This window comes from Peromyscus maniculatus, chromosome 8, assembly GCF_049852395.1.
Source record: "Peromyscus maniculatus bairdii isolate BWxNUB_F1_BW_parent chromosome 8, HU_Pman_BW_mat_3.1, whole genome shotgun sequence".
NCBI lineage: Eukaryota > Metazoa > Chordata > Mammalia > Rodentia > Cricetidae > Peromyscus > Peromyscus maniculatus.
Genome location: NC_134859.1, coordinates 72,984,096 through 73,002,500, shown reverse-complemented (window position 1 = coordinate 73,002,500; position 18,405 = coordinate 72,984,096). Strand labels below are relative to the sequence as shown.

The 18,405-nt window shown below is 38.1% G+C and overlaps 1 protein-coding gene across 1 annotated transcript in view; it reads left to right on the top strand.

Annotated features, from left to right (window-relative positions):
• Window positions 1–18,405, top strand: part of Brip1 (BRCA1 interacting DNA helicase 1) — a 147,507-nt gene that overhangs the window by 53,595 nt on the left and 75,507 nt on the right. Inside the window, exons 10-13 of the mRNA XM_006983228.4 lie at window positions 2,825–2,957; window positions 9,204–9,358; window positions 17,191–17,356; window positions 17,468–17,608. Of these exons, the coding sequence (XP_006983290.1) occupies window positions 2,825–2,957; window positions 9,204–9,358; window positions 17,191–17,356; window positions 17,468–17,608 (595 nt within the window). The remainder of the gene's footprint in view (window positions 1–2,824; window positions 2,958–9,203; window positions 9,359–17,190; window positions 17,357–17,467; window positions 17,609–18,405) is intronic.

Genomic DNA, 18,405 nt, shown 5'->3' with positions numbered 1-18,405 from the left:
TCTAATCCCAAGCCAAAATTCTTTGAACAGTTTGTCGTGAAACTCAAAGTAGTAACTCAAATGGGACTTTTAAAATCAAATATTTAACACCATATGATCCAAATACTTAAATGCTAAGAAATAAAGGTAGAAAAGTACTAAAAATGTTTATTTTTCTTAATTAGACTATTGTTTCTGAAATCTTTAAAAACGCCACAGTCTTTAAGGTGTAGTGCTCTTGGCTCTGAGAAGTTTCAGGGCGGTGTTAATGGCTTTGCATGACGGTATGAGCAGTGTAAAGATGCACATTGTGTGTTCTTAGTCCGCACTGCCGTAAAGTCACACAGTGCAGCGTGGGCAAGTGCTGCTGGAAACACCTTGATTTTAATTAGTTAATTAATCCTTACTTTTATGTTTATTGTGTGTGTGGTTTATGTGTGTACGTGAACTTACAAGTGTGTGTGTTTTTGGTAAATGATTGATGACTGTCTTCCTTGGTTACTCTCCACCTTATTTTTTGAGATGATCTGTCACTGAATTTAGAGCTTACCAGTTTGGCTAGCTACTGGGATCTGCGTATCTCTGCCACCCCAGCTCCAGGGTTACAGATGTGTCCTTCCATAATTGCTTAGGGATCTTGTACTTGTGCACACCAACACCAGCCACTAAGCCATCTGTATCAGGAATCTTAAAAAGTTATTAATAAAATCAAATCCAGAGCCAAGTATTGGGGTAAACACTGGAAGATCAGAGAGACAGAACAAGCCACAGCTAACCTCACCTGGCCAACTTCTCAGCTGATCTTGTTTCCTCAGACTGGAAGCCTCTGTGTCCTCATATCGGAATGGATCTTAGCTGAATTGTGCTGCTCTAAACTTAAAAGCTTAACCAGCCAAAAGCTTAACCAGCCAAATGTTTCTAGTTTCTGGTTCTCACGCCTTATATACCTTTCTGCTTTCTACCACCACTCCCTGGGATTAAAGGTGTGAGTCACCATGCTTGGCTGTATCCTTAAACACATGGATTTCTGCCTCTGGAATGCTAGGATTAAAGGCATGTGCTACCACTGCCTATCCTAATTATCTAGTGGCTCTTCTGTTCTCTGACCCCAGATAAGTTTTTTAGGGTACACAGTATTTTGGGGAACACAATACCACCACAGCCATCTCTTTCCCCTTCTCATGCCTTGAATTCTTTGTGTTTGATTTTGAGTTAGTTTCTGGCCACTATATGGTCCTTTACTTGTTACCAAAGTTTTCACAACTTCTGTATTCAGTTTCTTGAACTCCATATGGGGTTGTAACCCACTTTGAGAGCTGTGGGGTTGCCTATTATATACAGGACTGCTGAGGCCTCAATCTATGTCTCTAATTCTGACCTCTCTCTGGAGTATGATTTGCATAGTCAGTTATTTTATATATATATGTAGATAGATAGATAGATAGATAGATCGATAGATAGATAGATAGATGGATAGATGGATAGATATCTGTTAAGATATCCAATATATTTCAACTTTAAATCCAGAATAAAGTTCCTCCGTTTCCTCTATCTACTGTTTCCTCACCCTCCACATTCAGTCTTTCCCATCCAAACAGAGCCTGTCAGTTCCTCAAATCAAACATCTGAATATCGTCTTTGATCATGCTTCACCTCATCAACCAGCTAGTCATTAAGTCTTACAGGTGCCAGTTGTACAGCGTGTCCCAAATCCATGTGTTTTTTTTCCCACTCTGTCTAGGGTGATCTAGAATTTTGTGATAGCTTCCTAGTATGACTCTTTTCTTTCTCCTATAATCCATTCTGCCTTGGGAGTTGGAATCATCCTTTAAACTCTTAAAATACCCACTTTCTTATTTAAAACTCTATTTTCAAACTTTGAGTAGAGCCCACATTTCTTATCCTTGATCTAAACACTATGACTCCAGTTTATCCCTCTAGTGTTGTTTGTACCTTTATCTATGATTGCCCATGGTGATGACCATACTGGTTTTCTTTCAGGCCCTCAAAGGAGCAAAGCTTGTTAACTTTGCACCAACTATTCCTTCTGTTTTGAAGCATATTTTTTTTTTTAATTATCCCTCCTGGGACTGGCCACTTTTCTGCATTCAGTTGTTAGGAAATCATTTCTAGGAGAGTATCACAGACATTCAAATTAAAGTAGCTACCAACTTGTGATTAACTTTATTTTTGTGTTTAGCACTGCTCCATCCTGTGGTGCTGTGGGAATTGAACCCATGGCCTGATGGATGCTAAGCAAGCACTTTACCCCTGAGTTTTATCTTTTGCCTTGATATTTCCTTTCTTAAGTATTTGTTGCTGTGTTTATTTCTGGCTCCCTTTAGTAGACTTTAATTTTCATAAGAATAAGGATTTTGCTTATTTTGTGTACTGACATAACAACTTCTACTTTGATCTTTGGTATAAAATTGGTATTCAAGCAGTTATTAAGTGAGTGTACATATATTTATATATTTTCAGGTAATTCTTTCGTTGTTAATATGGAGCATAAATATTTGTTTTGCATTTATTTTTAATGTGATTTGATATGTACACCTTATCATGTAAGTAAAGCACTGTGATGTAAGTAAAGCACTGTGAATCCACAAAAAGTCTCACACTTGTTTCTTTCTTAATAAAATTACTTATGCTTATGTAAATGCTTATTTTACAGTATGAAATGTTCATTTTAGAGGTGTGTAAATCTATGCTTATGTCCTAACAACTTCAAGGAATGTATACAGATCCATATATGACAATAGTAATTTTCCAGTTCTGTTGTGGTAATACATCTAGGGGTGACACTGGTTGACAGAATTTTTTTGTTTGTTTGTTTTTGTTCTAGTTGGCTAGAAACAAATTCTGAACATCTTGTAGAAAGGGACTATGAATCGTCTTGTAAAATTTGGAGTGGAAATGAAATGCTCTTAAATTTGTACAGAATGGGCATTACCAATGCTACTTTTCCCGTTTTGCAGGTAAGATCTTTTACCTCCCCATGACATTTATTTAGTCAACTACATGTCATTTAGGAGTGATTTAAAAAAAAAAATAGTAACACATCCAGGAAAAAGTTCAGAATTTTAAAAACTAACAGCTTAAAAGTTGCTTTAAAAATTTCTTATCTAAAGCTGATAATCATTAGGTAATGATACAAATAAAGTATTATTTAGCTTGAAAAAAAATAAAACTTTAAAGGGGTTATTCTTTATCCAGAGCTAAAAGCAACCAGTATTTTTAGGTTGTGAATGTTTTGTGTTAGTTATAGTATTTAAAATTTCAGAAAATGGAAAGTTCATATTTTGTGTACTGAAATAGAGATTGGAAATTCGTGGAGAGGTGGTTAGACCTTTAGGAACCTCATTGCAAGTATTGCTTTTGCACATTCTTCTGGATAGAGGATCCATACTTTTATCATAATCTCAAGACTCGGTCCCCCCTTTAGCTGGAGGGATAAGAATATTTTGTTGTTGTTTCTATTTAATTATCTAAACTGAGGGACTTTATTTTTTTTAAGAGCAGTTTCAAATATAAAGAAAATTTGAACAGAAAGCTCAGAATTCTCATTATAGTCTCATCCTAGTCCCCCCCATACACACACACACACACACACACACACACACACACACACACACACACACACATCCTGCCTATTGAGAGTAGAGTCATGGGATATACTTGTTACAATTGGTGAATCAGCGTTAATGTGTTATTGTCACCAAAGTCCACAGGTTTCCTGACAAATCACTCTCCATGTTGTATAGTTCAACTGGGTTTTGCCTAGTCGTCCATCATGATGGCATCATACAGAATATATTCACTATCCTAAAACATTCTCTGTATTGTACCTCTTCATACCTCTGCTGTACCATTTGACACGCATCTGAAACTTTTTGGCAAGCACTGATTTCTGATTCCATAGTCCTGTCTTTTCTAAAATGCCATATAATTGGAATCATACTGTATGTAGAATTTCCTGTAGTAATACGTGGTTAAGCTCCTTCCATGTAGAGTGTATGTGATGCACAGACCCAGGACCTGTGCATCGTCTATAACTTTTGATGGCTTGTTACCTCATTTCTTTTTGTCACTAGAAAATATTTCATTGCCTGTGTAGATCACGGTTTGTTTATCTGCTCACTGATGAGGAACATATTGGTGGTTCCCGGTTTGGGGCAATTATGAATCAAATTGTTATAAATGTATATCCTTGTGTTTTTGTGTGGATATGGCTTTTACTCTGAGGAAATGCTCCGATGCATAATGTTTGAGTTCTATGGTAAGAGTACTTTTAGCTTAAAAAACAAAAACAAAAAAAAAAAAAACTGTTTTCTAAACTGTCTGCATCCATTTGCTTTTCCCTGGATTCCTGTTGCTTCACATCTTCATCAGCATTTGAAGTTGAGAGCATTTGGAATTTTAGCCATTTTAGTGCTTGTCTACATAGTGATATCTGACTTCTTTCTGTTTTTCTTTGGTTTTCGGTGTAACTCAGTCTGGCCTTGACCTTCTGATCCTCCTGCCTGTACTTCCCAAGTGCTAGGATTCCAGGACAAGCCACTAAGCTTGGCTTCTCACTGTCTTTGAATTTACAGTTCCCTGAAGGCAGGATATTGAGTCTCTTTTTATCTGTTCACTTGGCATCTAAGTTCTTTGGTCTTAGTTAGGGTTTCTGTTGCTGTGATAAAACACCATGACCAAAAGCCACTTGAGTAGAAAGGGTTTATTTGGCTTACATATCCCAATTATGCAGTTCATTGAGGGAAGCCGAGGCAGGAACCCGGAGGCAGAACTGAAGCAGAGGCTATGGAGAAATTCAGCTTATTGACTTACTCCTCATGGTTTACTCAGTCGGCTTTCTTACACCTCCTGGCACCACCTGCCCAGATGTGGTCCACCTGGTAGTGAGCTGGGCCCGCCCGCATCAGTCACTAATCAAGAAAATGCACCACAGACTCACCTGTGAGCAACCTGACGGAGGCATTCTCTCAGTTACGACCCCTCTTCCCAGATACGTCTAGGCTGTGTCAAGTTGACAAAAACAACCGGTGTGTTTGCTGAGGTGTTTTTATACCTCGTGCTCACTCTTCAGTTTTTGTTGAGTTTTCGGAGTTTTCCATGTATTTTGAATACAAATGCTTGATTGGATAAGTGTTTACAATTATATTTTCCCAGTCTGTGCCTTGCTTTTTCATCTCATTGACAGTGTCTTACACAGAGTAGAAGATTTTTAATTTCAATGAAGTTTATCTTACCTTTTATTTTCCTCTCAAGTTACATGTTAGGTTTTATATCTAAGAATTCATCACCAACTCTAGATTTGCTCCTGTTTTTTGGAAGTTTTATGTCTTCCATTTTACTTTAGGTGATCCATTTTGAGTTGTTTTTGAGGAACTTGTAAGGTCGAGTTAGCATGATGTGCAGTTAATCCATCACTGTGTGTGGCAAGGGTTTCCCTTCTCCGCTGGATTATCTCTGTTTCTGTGTTGGAGATATTGGCGGTATTTGTGTGGGTTATTTCCAGGATTTCTGTTGTGCCCCACTCATCTGTCTGCTTCTTCCTTTGCAAATACTACAGTGTCTAGACTACTGTGACTTCGTGTTCAGTCTTGAGTTGGGTAGTGCCAGCTCTCTGCCCCTCTCCAATATTCTGTGAGCTGTTCTAGATTTCTTGCCTGTCCATATAAACTTTAGAATTAGTTTATCAATATCCAAAAGCTAACTTACTGGGGTTTTGTTTGTGATTACATTGACTCTATAAGTCAATTTGAGCAGACTGATGATATCTTAACAATATTCTATTTTCTTGGTGTTTAATGGGCTAGACCCAGGAGAGGGATGTCAGAAAGGGTTCTTTTTGTTGTTAAGATTTATTTATTTTGTATGTGAGTGTTTGCCTGTGTGTATGTATGTGCACCATGTATGTGCCTGGTGCCAGTGGAGGTGAGAAGAGGGCATTGGATCCCTTGGGACTGGAGTTACAGACAGTTGTGAGTTGCTGTGTGGGAGCTGGGAATTGAACCTGGGTCTTCCAGAAGAGCAGCCAGTGCTCTTAACCACTGAGCCATCCTTCCGGCCTTGGTTCTCCTTTTTTTTTTTTAATAAAACTAAATAATATTATATATTTTCTTTTTCTTTTTTTTTCTTTTTTTGGAGATAAGGTCTTACTTATGTAATATAATCTGGCCTTGAACTTGCTATATACCCAATGATGGCCCTGAACTCTTTAGCTTCCTTGCCTTTACCTTCCAGGTGCTAAGAGTGCAAGCATGTGCTACCACATCCAGTTTGTGTGTGTTTTATTTTATATTTTTTTCATTCCATTTTTCACTAACTGTATTCTTACTTTTCCTCCTGGGAAGATTTGTAGGCTGAGGGATTCTTTCTTGGGGCAAGAGTGAAATGATTGATAGTAGTAACCTATACTTACTCTTCAATGCATCTGCTCCTGGATTTTTATTTTCTTAATTTACTGTTTCCTTAAATTATTTAAATTTTGCTTATCAGGCCTGAAGTAGGTCTCAGTAGAGTCCCTGTGATACGAGAGTCCATATATATATATATATATATATATATATATATATATATATATATATTAAGGGGTGCGATTGGGAAACAGACTCACTAATACAAAACAAGGTAGATGTGCTACAGATCCACTGCTGATCCAGCTTCTGTTTTCCTAAGGTAGATGGGGACCAACTGCAAGCCGCTTTCCGCCACCTGACCCCGTCATCTCATCCCAAAAGAGAGCATGACCCCCCGCTTAAGCGATCATGTTCACAGACAAGACCACGCTCACAGAGTCAGATACCCCAAAAGCTAAAGGAATTCCCATAACACTTCCCCTTTTTTGTCTAAATAAGAAGGTTCTAAACCTAATACAAAGTTATGTATAATTAGAACTATCATCAAGTATTGTCTAAAAGAAAGAAAAGATAATAGCATAAACAAAAATGGAACTACAACCAATCTGAACAACATCAAGCAAGAAACATATACTAAATGTCTAGGCCAAAGGTAATTGGCAAATTACAGAGATTACTCCATTAGCTGTCCTATCCTAAAGAATCTAAATCTTGTACCTGATATGCTCTTAGCTAAGATATAAGAGGATTGTAACTGTAACTATCTAGTCTTCAACTCCATCAAAGACCTGAGAAGGAAAATAATATTACCTAAGTAAGCAGGAAGTGCAAGCAAGCAACTTACGAAACATGCAAGGTATGACAGAAACAGCTGCCTGTACAGTCACCCAATGTTTCTCTGCAACACTGGGGCATCTATTTTTGGCTACAGGCCTAGAATATCTGAGAGACCATTTTCAGAAGCAGGAAAATTTGAAAGACTGTCCTACTCTGTCTTGGCAAGGCTCAGCAGTCGCTTTTCCTGTGTCCTGCTTGTCCAGTGTGCTTATTGTCAGCAGTCAAGGCAAGGGCAGTTCTTTGCCCAACAGGCCATTTTTGCCAAGAAGACAAATTTTGTATGGAGTATTTTTGATTCCCAACATCCTCTTGGGAATAGATCGGAACTACAAGGAGCAGTCATGTCTCATGTCAACAAAATTAAATGCCATGTTCTCTAGGTCTATGAAGTCTTTGAAGATTACCTATCCATCTGACATATATCTCTGTATATCTAGAAAAGCAAACTAATGTGACTATAAATATGACAAGCCTGGGTGACTAGTAACCTATAACTCATTAACCTATATAACTTAAAGACTAAAGCTTCATATAATAAAATTAAACAGTCTGTAAACAGATGTACAATATAAGTACAATGACCTCGAATTTGTGACAGTATACAAAAATACCTTAATTAGAAGTAGAAATGTAGGGACTGGAGAGATGGCTCAGCGGTTAAGAGCACTGACTGCTCTTCCAGAGGTCCTGAGTTCAATTCCCAGCAACCATATGGTGGCTCACAACCATCTGTAATAAGATCTGGTGCCCTCTGTCATACATGCTGTATACATAATAAATAAATAAAATTAAAAAAAAAAAAGAAGTAGAAATGTATAGTGCAATATGACAATATCCTTAATTTGTGTCAATATATAAAATATTGTATACATACATACAGTATGACAAATAGAATTTTACATTTGTATCAATACACAAAAATACTTTAAATAGAAGTAAGAACATATGTACAATATGACAAGTATAGTTTCAAATTTGTATCAATATACAAGTTTAAGATAACAGGAATAGAATAATTTTACATTTGTATCAATATACAAGAATCCATACTGATGCAATTTATCAAAAACTGATAGTTGCTAAATTAGTTTATAAGTAAATACAACAATCCTACCTTATTATCCTATCCTATCTATCCCCCTTTTTCTTTTCCAAAAGAGATTCTTGAGCCTAAACTTTGTTGTTCGATCCCCATACCTGCAGGAAATAACCCTAAGGGTATACAAAGAAATGACGTTTGGCAGTGGATATGTTTCATTTTGCAGAATTTGGAAAATTTAAATATGCACACCATACTATAGATACATTTTTCAGGAGTTCAATGGGCAACTGCTTTGAGTTCTGAAAAGGCTGATTCTCTTTATAGCTCTTGCTGTCCTGGAACTTGATTTGTAGACCAGGCTAACTTCAAACTCACAGAGATCTATTTGCTTCTGCCTCCCTAGTGCTGGGGTTAAAGGCATGCAGCACCACACCTGTCCCTTCTTAGTATTCTTGAATACCTGGATTCATCCACCAAAACAACAGCAACAAAAATGGATATTAATAAACTTTGTCATATGGTAGTCTCATTACCAGAGTTGTTTCGTATATATAATTCAGGCATTTAGGGAAACATAAACTCTATTAAAAATCAATTAGAATTTTTTTTGAATTTAGTTCATTGCTTCTGAAAGATGCTAAATATCACACCAGTTGCCTGAAAAAATTATCCTCCTAAATGCCTTTATTGAAGCATCCTCTTATTAAGGTGTCTTTGACTCAGAGGAGTATTTTCTAACATGGAAACCCAAACTCTATTGCTGGGCTTGGGTTGTAGGTCAGTTAGAGAATGAATGTTTAGTATGCATGAGTTTCATCCTAACCACCGTGAAGAGGCAAAAATAGAAATGCAAAATGATTTGTGTTTTTACATTCATGTATACTTGCTTCATTTTGGCTTGTGTTTATACTTTGCAAAGAATTTTCCTCTGTCATCCTCTCCACCCCCTTCATGAATAATATGGTAATTTTTTACAGAGACATTTTTCAGCTATTCTTCAAAAAGAAGAAAAAGTCACATCAGTCCATGGTAAAGAGGAAGCAATACAGATCCCTATTATTAGTGCTTCAACTCAAATAATGCTCAAAGGACTCTTTATGGTGCTTGACTATCTCTTTAGAGAAAATAGCAGGTAAGTGAGGACTCCTGTTTTGTTTTCATTCCAGCCTACAGGTCGGCAAGATGGCTCGGCCGGTCGAAGTGCATACAGTTTGTGCAACCAGAGTTCTACCCCCAGAGCCACATAAAGGTGGAAGGAGTGAACCGACTCTACCAGGCTGTCTTCTGACCTCCAAATGTGTGTTGTAGTGTGCACGCACACACTAATAAATGAAATTTTAAAAGATCAGCCTAATGAATGCCATTTTTAACCTAGGAGAATCTAAATGTTACAGCTGTATAGATGTATAAATTGTTCTTATTGGCACAGACTCAGATCAATTGAAATGAGTCTTTCTCATTCATGAAAATAAATACTGAAATCAGTAAATAAGTACACTTAATTAACTCTTCTTTGACTTTTTGTCCTCCAGTGCTAAGTTTAAGAATCTTCATTTTTGTTTAAGTGTAATTTGGGTCTGTATCTATCAGTATTTGAAAGTTCTTTTCTTGAATGTATTGTTTGTTTTTATTTGAGGCTGCATGTATCTCAGGCTGGCCTCAAACTCACTATTCAGAAGAGGATGACCTTGCACCTTTGTTTTGTTTTTCAAGACAGGGTTTCTTTGTGTACATCTGTCCTTGACCTTGCTTTGTAGACCAGGCTGACCTGGAACTCACAGAGATCCTCCTGCCTCTGCCTTCCTAGTGCTGGGGTTAAAGGTGTGCACCATCACCGTCCAGTTCAGCCTTGAACTCTTGATCCTCCTGCCTTCACCTCCCAAGTGCTGGGGTTATAGGCCTGTCACTGTTTATCCCCAGTTTATCTCTTGAAAGTTAGAGTTCTACCAGCTTCCGGGATTTTTGAGTGTTTTAAAATTGTCATGTAAATATACACCATTTGACCGGAGCCATAGGCACCATTCATTTCCAGGAAGTTTTGCCATTCCAAACAAGGATTTTACATGTATAAAGCAGTTGCTCTCCTTGTTACTGTTCCTGGTAATTTCTCCTTTGAGCTTGTTCTTTCTAGTTACTTCAGACACAAGCAGGCATGCAATATTTGTCTCTTTGGGTTTGACTTCATTTAGTATCTTTTTTTTTTTTCAGAGCTCGTCTGTGTAGAGCATTTATCAAACTTCATTCCTTTTTATGGCTGAATAGTATTTTACTGCATACATATGCCACATTTTTTTTAAAGATTTATTTATTTATTATGTATACAGTGTTCTGCCTCCATGTATGTCTACAGGCCAGAAGAGGGCACCAGATCTCATTACAGATGGTTGTGAGCCACCATGTGGTTGCTGGGAATTGAACTCAGGACCTCTGGAAGAGCAGTCAGTGCTCTTAACCTCTGAGCCATCTCTCCAGCCCCCCACATTTTTTTTTAATAATTTTTTCCATCACAGGCAATTTATTTTGTTCTATTCATTCACAGTTAATACAGAAAATAATTGGAAACATTTCCATATAATGTTTGACACAGAAATCATCAAATAGAAGTATACAATGTTGACAGGAGGCAGTATATTTATAATTTATAACCCCAAATGTATTTATAAATTAGAAATGGAAAGATCTACAAATGAAATTATGAAGGTTCACCAAAGTCATTTAATCTGTCAGTTTCTCATTCATTTTTATGTCTTAATAATATTCTATTGTATGAATAAGCCACAGTTTATTTCTCTCCAGTATTTGATAGCTATTTGAGTTGTTTTAACTTTTTTACTATTAGCAACACACTGCTGTAAACCTTCATGTACATGTTTCATAGGTGCACATTTTCAGTAGTTTGAGGATATATTCCTAAGGGTAGAATTGTTGAATAACAGAGTAACAATGTTTTGCATTTTGACCAACCACCAAACTGTTTTGCCAAAGTGGCACACCATTTTACAATCTCACCAAATCCTTGTTTTTAAGGCTCTGATTTTTGTACAAAAGCATTCAATCATTCTGTCAGACCAAACCAGGAAAAGTAAGCTATAGTTCAGAGCTGTTCTATTCCATTTACTATGCAAAGCCATTCTTGGCGTTTGCAACTCTCAGCCCTTTTGAGTATTCTTGCAGTGTTTACCTTTTCCTCCACCACTTTTTTTTTCTTCTTTTTTTCTGGTTTATTTCTATCTATTACAAATGTATAAAAAAATCCTCCATCAACGCTGCTGATAGCAGCAGAACCTTGAGAAATATACCGTTGGTTTGCCTCAGAAAAGGAACACATATTGCACTGTAAAGTTTATAAAATTGGCGCAAAACATTGTGATAATGTTACAATACCAGTTTTAAGAGTTCAGTGACTAATGGGGAGCCAATGGGATACATGCAGAACTGTGAAAGCGATCTCAATTAGCCAGCTGTACACGTAGACTGTAAATCTACATTCAGATCATTTCTGAACTAAGACTATCATCTCAGTTTATCTGTTGAGGTCAATCAGGAAACCCTAGAATATACCTTGATTTTTGCAAAAAACAAAATAGGGGGAGGGGTTTCTTCAGCATTTCAGTTCACGAGTAACAGTATCCTAACAGGCAAAGTGTTCTCTCACTGTCAACATAGAATGAACTGCTGCTGGAGGTCAACTTGGGCTTTAATTTGCATTAGCACTTACATGCATAGTAGTCCAAGTTGTTGACCTCATGACTTTAAAAAGTAACTCTAAAAAAGTAAAATGGCCCTTCTTGGAAGACTAAAGAAAGACATCCAGCCACAGTTGTAAAAAATCTCATCAAAACAATATACCCTTTTATGAATTACGCCTCAATTAAAAAAAAAAAGTAGCCCCAAATAAGAAGCAGCTCTGGAAAAGAAAATATAACTTAAGATATTTGAAAAAAACAAGGTGAATACAGGTTCAAAAATAATTAAGATACATTTTCTTTTTCTTTTTTTTTTTTTTTGTTTTTTTTTTTGTTTTTTTTTTTGTTTTGTTTTGTTTTCGAGACAGGGTTTCTTTGTGTAGCTTTGCGCCTTTCCTGGAACTCACTTGGTAGACCAGGCTGGCCTCGAACTCACAGAGATCCGCCTGCCTCTGCCTCCCGAGTGCTGGGATTAAAGGCGTGCGCCACCACCGCCCAGCAAGATACATTTTCTTAAGGCTACCTAGAATTAGGTTTTAAAGAATTCTACCATTTCAAGTTTACCACTAGTTACTAGATACCTATTTACAAACAAGATGTTCACTTTTTTTGTTCCTTTATCAATAGAAAAATCTACCTTCAGACTATGAGGGTGGTGATGGGGAGGGACTAGAAAACAAGATTCAAACAGTCCCATGCAAATATCACATTTTTCAAATGGAAGAACTCCAAACTGCACTAGAAGTTCCAATCACTAAGACACTTTCCATTGAAATGATTTAAGTACAACTACATGGCACCAAGGTTTAGGCCTAATATAGGCCTGACAACCAAGTCCTTGTTTTCTGGAAGAAAGGCCTCAAAAGTCCCACTCAATTCCACATAACAATACTTCAAAGATCAATTAGGTTTTCCTTTCCTTAATATTTTTGTTTTTAACTTCTAATCTTAAAGACTAGATTAAAACTTAGCTCATTTCCCAGAAGGCATTGCTTCCCTTTGCTCTATGAAAGAGTCCACCAAGACCTCTTCCTCAAAACCATCTAGCCCCCAGCCTCCAGCCTGTGCTTGTGATGCATCTTTCTCAACATCCTGATAAGGGAATGTAGGTAAAATATGCTCATAAACATTAAAACTAGTTGTTAGAAAGACGTAACTAGCTTTATAATTTAAGTTTTAAAACATAAATACTTACAGCTTGATCTGCACTGACAATGATTGTCGAAGCCTAGAATTCAACATTTACAAATTCTCATTCACACACACAAAACACACTATTATCACACAACTTGTGTCTTGAGAGAATCTTCTGCTTTTTAAATCTTTGGCCTCCCAGTCAATCCCAAGTTGCTGGTGTGGGATTATCTATTGCTTGATTTTTCATGGATGTGTTTAGCTTCTTTAGGTTGAATTTTCCCTTCTAGTGCTTTCTGTAGGGCTGGGTTTGTAGACAGGTATTGATTAAATCTGGTTTTATCCTGGAATATTTTGTTTACTCCGCCTATGGTGATTAAGAGTTTTGCTGGGTATAATAGTCTGGGTTGGCATCCGTGGTCTCTTAGTGTCTGCATGAGATTTGTCCATGATCTTCTAGCTTTCATAGTCTCTATTGAGTAGTCTGGTGTTATTCTGATGGGTTTACCTTTATATGTTACTTGGTCTTTTTCCTTTGCGGCTCTTAATATTTTTTCTTTGTGTGTGTTTAGTGTTTTGATTATTATGTGGCGAGGGAACTTTTTTTTTGGATCCAGCCTATTCGGTGCTCTGTAAGCTTCTTGTATCTTCATAGGTATTTCTTTCTTTAGGTTAGGAAAGTTTTCTTCTATGATTTTGTTGAATATATTTTCTGTGCCTTTGAGTTGGTATTCTTCTCCTTCTTCTATCCCTATTATTCTTAGGTTTGGTCTTTTCATGGTGTCCCAAATTTCCTGGACGTTTTGTGTTATGACTTTTTTGTCTTTAGTGTTTTCTTTGACTGACGAATCTATTTTCTCTATCGTGTCTTCAGTGTCAGAGATTCTCTGTTCCATCTCTTGCAATCGGTTGGTTATGCTTGTTTCTGTGGTTCCTGTTCGTTTTGTCAGGATTTCTATTTCCAGCATTCCCTCAGCACATGTTTTCTTTATTGTCTCAAATTCATTTTTCAGATCTTGGAATGATTCTTTCATCTGTTTAATTGCTTTTTCTTGGCTTGATTTGATTTCTTCCCATTTTTTGTTCGTTTTTTCTTCCATTTCTTTAAGGGAGTTTTTTATTTCCTCTTTAATGGAGTTTTTCATTTCCTCTTTAAGGGAAGTTTTTATTTCCTCTTTAAGGTAGTTTTTCATTTCCTCTTTAAGGAAAGTTTTTATTTCCTCTTTAAGGTAGTTTTTCATTTCCTCTTTAAGGAAAGTTTTTATTTCCTCATTGAGGGAATGTTTTATTTCTTCTTTAAGGGCCTCTATCATCTTCTTAAAGTCATTTTTAGGGTTGATTTCTTCTGTTTCTTCTGTCATGGTATGTTTAGGTCTTGCAGGTGTAGAATCACTAGGTTCTGATGTTGCCATATAGGTCTTTATGTTGTTGCCTGTATTTTTGCACTGGCGTCTACTCATCTTTTCCTCTGTGCGGTGCAATGGTGTCTGTGTCTGAGAGTGCCTCTCTTGTTCTAATTTTTAGTCTTGGTTTAGTAGGGGTTCTTGGTTAAATTGGTGCTATTGGGCTGTTTCTTCAGGGACAGCTGATTTCAGTTGGTGAATTATATACTTATGATTCTGGTGATCTGGTTTAGTGGCTGGGTAGCGCCTTCTTCTGTGTTCCCAGGTCACGTTTTGTTCATTTGTCAACTCCTCAGCTGATCTTGTTTCTTCAGACTTCAAACTGTAGGCATCTGAATCCTCTCCCAGATGGGTTTCAGCTGAGTGGTGTAGTCTCACCAACACCTCCAAGTTGTTGGGTTTCACAGGATCAGCAGTTGGGCCCTGGGTTGTCCCCAGACGGAGTGCCCAGCTTCGCCCTGGTTCCGACCCACGGAGATAGCCTCTTCCCCAGGTGTTGGGGTTAGGGGCATCCCCGTTCCAAGCTGCGTCCTCCCCTCTCCGTCCCCAGGCCTGTCCACCCCTGTGGCCCGCCGTCACAGGCCCACCTGCGTCCACTTGTCTCCGCCGCCGGGCCTGTATGTCCCTGTCAGCTGCTGCCGGGTCTGTCCGCCTCTGTGGGCCGCCAACGGGCCTGTATGTCTCTGCTGGCTGCCACTGCGGGCCTACCTACCTCTGCTTGTCACTGCTGCCGGGCCCATCCACCTCTGCGAACTGCCACCGGGCCTGTATGTCTCTGCCGGTTGCCGCTGGGCCTGTTTGTCCCTGTCGGTCGCTGCCACCTGGCCCGTCCACCTCCGCAGGTCACTGACCTGCGTCCGCCTGGCTCCGCCGTGTGGCCTGTCTACTTCTGTGGGCCGCTGCCGGGCCTGAATGTCTCTGTCGTCCGCTGCCGCCACCGCCGGGCCCGTCCACCTCCGTCTGCTTATCCATATGCCACATTTTTTAGTTAATCTTTTTTTTGTTAGGCATTTGGGTGTTTCTGCCCTTGCTACCATTTATCATGCTGCTGTGAATACATGTGTACAGATAGCTGTTTGAGTCTGCTTTCATTGCATTCCTGTGGATGGATGTATTTTACCTGGTGGTGGAACTGACGATCCTGTGACAGTCCTGTTTAACTTTGGGAGGAATATCTTAGTGTTTTTGCGCAGCAGCTGTAGCATCTGACCTTCCATTTAGCATTGTCTAAGGTTCTGACTTCTCAATATCCTTGCTCGTGCATTCTTTCTGCTCTGGTCATCTTTAAAAAAAGTAATAATCATCCTAATGGATATCAAGTGATTCTTCCTCGTGGTTTTGATGTGTATTTCCTAGTGACTAATGATCCTATGACTCTGTGTACCTGTTGGCCAATTCTATATCTTCTTTGTAGAAATAATGTACTGAATGTCTAGTGTTCATTTTTAGTTGAGTTGTTTCTTTTAATTGTTGATTTGTAGTTATTCGTGCAATTGGGATATTAATCCTCTGTCAGATATACTAATGTTGTAAGTTGTCTTTTTACATTTTGATTGTGTCTTTTTTTTTTTAATGTAAGTAAATTTTTATTTTGCTCTGGTTAGGTTTTGTAGGTTTTTGGGTCTCACTGTGGAGCCAAGGCTTTCCTAACACCTGCCTTACCTTGTCCTGCCTTTTCCTCATGAGTGCCAGGATTATACATGTGAACCACCCAGTTGAGTGGAATTTTAGATTTTTCTAGTTATGAAGTCTGATTTACTTATCTCTCTTTTTAGAAGTACCTCAGAGATTTATAGTTATGAAATTTGAGCATTTTTATAAAATTCTCCTCACAATTACTGAGTCCTGACTTGGATTTCGAGATCTTATCTCTCCAGAGGTGAAATCAGGGGTGAAATACCCTGAGAACATAGTTGAGAATAACATTTTATCCTGAGTACACCTAGGCACTGGATAGAGCCTTCGTGATACAGATTGGGATGGGATCATATGTACTCTGACTCAGTAACCTCAGGAAAAGAAACTCAAGATCATGACCCAGATTTTAACTTGAAAATTTGATAACTCAGGTCAGTAAGGTGGTTTAGCAGGTAAAGGTGCTTGCTGTCAAGACTGATGACCCAAGTTTGATCTCTGAAACCCACAGTAGAACTGACTGGCTCTTGCAAGGTGTCCTCTGACGTCTGCATGAGTGTCCTGGCATGCACACACCTAGAACAGGCATGTTCCCCCCTACACACAAATCAAATGGAAAAGTTTTCAGTTTTATCATTTTACTTGCTAATATTTTTTAAACTTTCCTTAAAATTACCTATTTTCTCACACAATAAGAAAGCATAACTTGTCCTTGACATTCTTGAACCCTAATTCCCTTTTTCTACTTAGTAACAATAACATTTAAGTAGTAGAGGGTTCAAAGAGCTGGAGTCGGAAGTTAGAAGGCATGAAGTTGAGTTCTGGTTCTGCCATGGTTTATGTCATGTTTAAAATGAAATTGGAAAGTGGCTAATGAGGTTAGCTAGTTAGATAATTTTATTATTTCTTGTAAGAATTTGTTGAATTCTGTGATTTCATGACTTAATTTATGTCAGAATTACTGAGTTTATGTAATGAGGAGGACTGCGGTTTCTTTGTGTGGAGAGGCATGGCAGGCTGTAGAGTTTTACGATGATCAGGTTTGATGTTATGTAGCTTGATTGTTTTATGTTTGTTCATTCAATTGGCATTGTCTTTGCATTTAGATTTGCAGATGATTATAAAATTGCTATTCAACAAACTTACTCCTGGACAAATCAGATTGCTGTTTTTGATAAAAATGGGGTCTTGGCTCTACCAAAAAATAAGAAACATTCACGACAGAAGATTGGAGTTAATGTGCTAAACTTTTGGTGCTTAAATCCAGCTGTGGTAAGCTCACTCTATCCTAAGTGCAAACTTGCCTTGACCAGAACCAACAATTAAATGACTGTGTTTGGCTTTTTAAAAAGATGATCTCATTTGCTCCGTGTTTCCCTGTAGGCCTTTTCAGATATTAACAACAAAGTACGAACCATTGTTCTAACATCAGGAACGCTGTCACCTATGAGATCCTTTTCATCCGAGCTCGGTGTTACATTTAACATCCAACTAGAGGCTAACCATGTCATCAGTAACTCACAGGTGAGCTGCTCTGCTTGATTTGTTGAAGCTCTCTGTCTCTTTACCAGAGGGTAATGCCGTGTAAATAAAGGACACCGTAAATTCTAAGAAGCAAACTCTGATAGGAAATTCACACTTTAGTTTTAGAACAAAGACAGTCTTGTCAGCTGCTTGACAGAAGGAAACACTGATGTTGCCCCGGCGGCTCTGATGCTTTGGGCTCAGTGACTACAAAATTTCCTCATTTGAGTAAGTTCTGGTTTCTCTATGAAATCTAAAAACAAGAAAATGTTCAATTTTCTACTATAGTTCCTATTTGTAATTATTTATTTCGTTTTTCCATTAGTCTGGAGTATATTCCTATTTGATTTATTCATTTTTCAAAATTTGTGTTTTGGTGTACCTTTATGAGTTTATGTGTGCCGAGTTCATGCAGATGCCTGCCTGGGCCACAAGAGGCATCCCTAGAACTGGAGGTGTAAGCGTTTGTGAGCCAGGTGATGTGGGTTAAGAGAACCAAGGTCTTCTGTAAGAGCAGTACACGTTCTTAATCAGTGGACCATCTCTCCATCCCCTTTTTGTCCGGTTTTGTTTAGACAGTGTCTTTTGTGGTCCACGTTAACATCAAACTTACTATGTAGTCAAGGATAACTTTGAACTCCTGATCTCCTGCCATCACCTCTCAACGCTGTACTTGTAGGTAAGAGCCAGCACTCCTGGCTCTGTTTCTCTTTGTGAAGTAATTTAAAGTAGTTAGCTCTGTCCCTAACTGTGTGTGTATGTATGTACCTAACACAGTTGTAGTTCTTTGTAAAACT